Source organism: Vombatus ursinus, unplaced genomic scaffold (assembly GCF_900497805.2).
Source record: "Vombatus ursinus unplaced genomic scaffold, bare-nosed wombat genome assembly UNPS02012901.1, whole genome shotgun sequence".
NCBI lineage: Eukaryota > Metazoa > Chordata > Mammalia > Diprotodontia > Vombatidae > Vombatus > Vombatus ursinus.
This window is the reverse complement of record NW_020952679.1, coordinates 4,076,740-4,079,488: the sequence shown is the minus strand read 5'-3', so window position 1 is coordinate 4,079,488 and position 2,749 is coordinate 4,076,740. Positions and strand designations below refer to the sequence as shown.

General features: G+C 38.0%; 1 protein-coding gene across 1 annotated transcript; it reads right to left on the bottom strand.

Annotated features, from left to right (window-relative positions):
• Positions 1–1,440: 1,440 nt before the first annotated feature.
• LOC114040275 (taste receptor type 2 member 7-like) lies at positions 1,441–2,382 on the bottom strand. The gene has a single exon (XM_027858310.1). The coding sequence runs from the start codon at positions 2,380–2,382 to the stop codon at positions 1,441–1,443; it is 942 nt and encodes a 313-aa protein (XP_027714111.1).
• Between the last annotated feature and the right edge of the window lie 367 nt (positions 2,383–2,749).

The following is a 2,749-nucleotide window of genomic DNA, read 5'->3' as shown; positions in this document are numbered from 1 at the left end:
TCAAGGCAGTTTTCTTTGATAATTTCTTGAAAGGTGATGTCTAGGCTCTTTTTCTGATCCTGGCTTTCAAATAAGTCTAATAATTTTTAAATTGTCTCTCCTGGATCTATTTTCCAGGTCAGTTGTTTTTTCCAAAGAGGTATTTCACATTGTCTTCTATTTTTTTCATTCTTTTGGTTTTGTTTTACTATTTCATGATTTCTCAGAAAGTCATTAGCTTCCATTTGCTCTATTCTAATTTTTAAGAAAGCATTTTCTTCAGTGAGCTTTTAGACTTCCTTTTCCATTTGGCCAATTCTGCTTTTTAAGGCATTCTTCTCCTTGTTGGCTTTTTGGACCTCTTTTGCCATTTGGATTAGGCTATTTTTTTAAGGTGTTATTTTCTTCAGTATTTTTTGTGATCTCCTTTAGCATGCTGTTGACTTGTTTTTCATGATTTTCTTGCATCACTCTCATTTCTCTTCCCAGTTTTTTCTCTACTTCTCTTACTTGCTTCTCAAAATCCTTTTTGAGCTCTTCCATGACCTGGGACTGATTCATATTTTTCTTGGAGGCTTTGAATGTAGGAGCTTTGACTTTGTTGTCTTCTTCTGGTTACATGTTTTGATCTTCTTTATCACCAAAGAAAGATTCTATGATCTGACTTTTTTGTGCAGTTTGCTCATGATCCCAGACAATTACTTGAGTTTTAAGAGAGCTTCTACTCTGCCATCTTGGCCAATTACTGTTATTAAAAAAGATAGGCCTTTGTTTCTGGAAAAGGTTTAGGATCACTAAGAAAATTCTGCTCACATTCCTCCTCCAGTTTAATTCTAGGCCCAATATTTTGTCCATTTGCTGTGTCTGAACATTGCATATGTGTATATACAGGATGTCCCAGGAGTCTTAGTGCAACTTCAAAACTGCACTAAGACTTTTGGTATATCCTGTGTGTGTAAGTTTGTGTGTAGGTACCACATGATGCATAACTATGTTTGTATATTTACACATATATGTTATGTATTGGATATATATGTCTTTATATACATACATTATATATTGAGGAGTAAGCTCTGTAGGTTGTTTGTATACTGACCTATGTTTGTCACTGAATAATGATTCACTAGTCATATCTGGCCCATAGCCCATTTTCTGCATATCTCTGAATTAAGAATATTTTTGTTTTACATTTTTAAAAATAAAACTCTATTGTATTTTTAAAAGCAAAAACCATCCTCAGTTCATGGCCTGACCATTCCAAAGAGCCAATTGGCTAGATTTGGTCCTCAGGCTTCCATTTGCTAGCTTTTAATGTAGACAATTATTCATCCATTTGTTTTTTTCTTGTATAAATGGTTAGTCAAACTTAGAGCGAAATTCAATGATCACTAAAGGCCTTTGAAAAGTTCTTCAAATAATCTGAAATGTATTCTTTTCTTCAGAAGAGGGATTTTCCAGAGTTTAACCTGTGCCACAAAGCCTTTCCCTGATCCTTTGGGGGCAGTGCCTGAGCTGCCAGAGAATCCTCAGGGAGGCCTGCCTTAGCTTGTTATTCATCTTGATCAAGATGATGGAGTGGGCCAAAGGGTAGATTGGTGTTATTATAATTGAAAGCATGACAGGTAAAGGATTGTCAAAAAGAATATAGTTCAAGGTTCCCATGATGATGCTCACATGATATAGTAAAAAGAGGAAAAGGAAAGAGACTATACATTTCATGGTCTTCTTATGGACCTCTGTGCCAGAGTCTCTGGAATTTGTGACATTCCTCTGCATCTGCCGGCTGTGCCTCCACAGGGACAAGACCAACAAAAAGCAGGAGATCAGAGAGAAAATGAAGGGGGCAAACCCCCCCATGTAGTAGAGAATCCGATTGAAAAAATGGTACTGTTTAGTTATTTGCATCTCATGAGTGCCATTTGTTCTATTTCCGTGTGCTGTACAGATTGTAGATATTGCAATAATTTTCTCTGCCAACAGAAAATTGACAAGCAAGACAATGAGGAAGCAGATGCAAATCATCCTGAGGACCACCTTGTTAACCCTCCACTTCAGCCAGAGGAAGGCAGGGTGGGAAAAGTTGGCAATCTTCAGGAAGTAGAAGACATTGAGGCAGGTGTCCAACCAGGTGTTTAAGTGATTGCTCAAATTCCAGACGGGTTCTAGATATATCATCTTATCAAGGACAAAGAAATTAATTGCAATGATTATAGACATGAATGACCCCACTAAAACAATTCTGGAGATGGCCAAGGCGGTGAGGATTAAGTCCAATGAAGACAGTCTTCCAGTCTTGACCCAGTCCATGAAATTAACCAGTCCAATGAGGCCATTGGTGAGCCCAACCACTAGGAACTCTCCAGCTGCCACCATCACAAAGATGTTTCCCATGATACCTGGCATGTCTGCAGGAAAAAAAACCACCTTTCAAAGCACCGTAAGTGAAATATTTCCCCAGGCAATGTGGTATATCTGTCTTTAAAATGATAATTTTCTTTGCCTTCATAACAACAGTCTCCCTCTTTGCCAGAAAGTACCCAACACTTTTATGAAAAGGAGCTTCAGCTGCCTTCAGGACACCTACTACTCTTCCTTCGATAATAGACCAGGGAATAATTTTAGCCCAGATCATTAATGTGTCCTTCGAACACGGCCAGATGGAAAACTTCTATGTTATTCCTGATTGAGAGGCAAGTTGCTGTTTGCCCAGATGTAAATGAAAAGCAGTTTCTATTTCATTGCTTTGACTATTCTCCTTCAGCCTAATTTG

Bases quoted from the DNA above. Each gene is read 5' to 3' on its own strand.
- LOC114040275 (XM_027858310.1), bottom strand. From the start codon at position 2,382: ATGCCAGGTATCATGGGAAACATCTTTGTGATGGTGGCAGCTGGAGAG.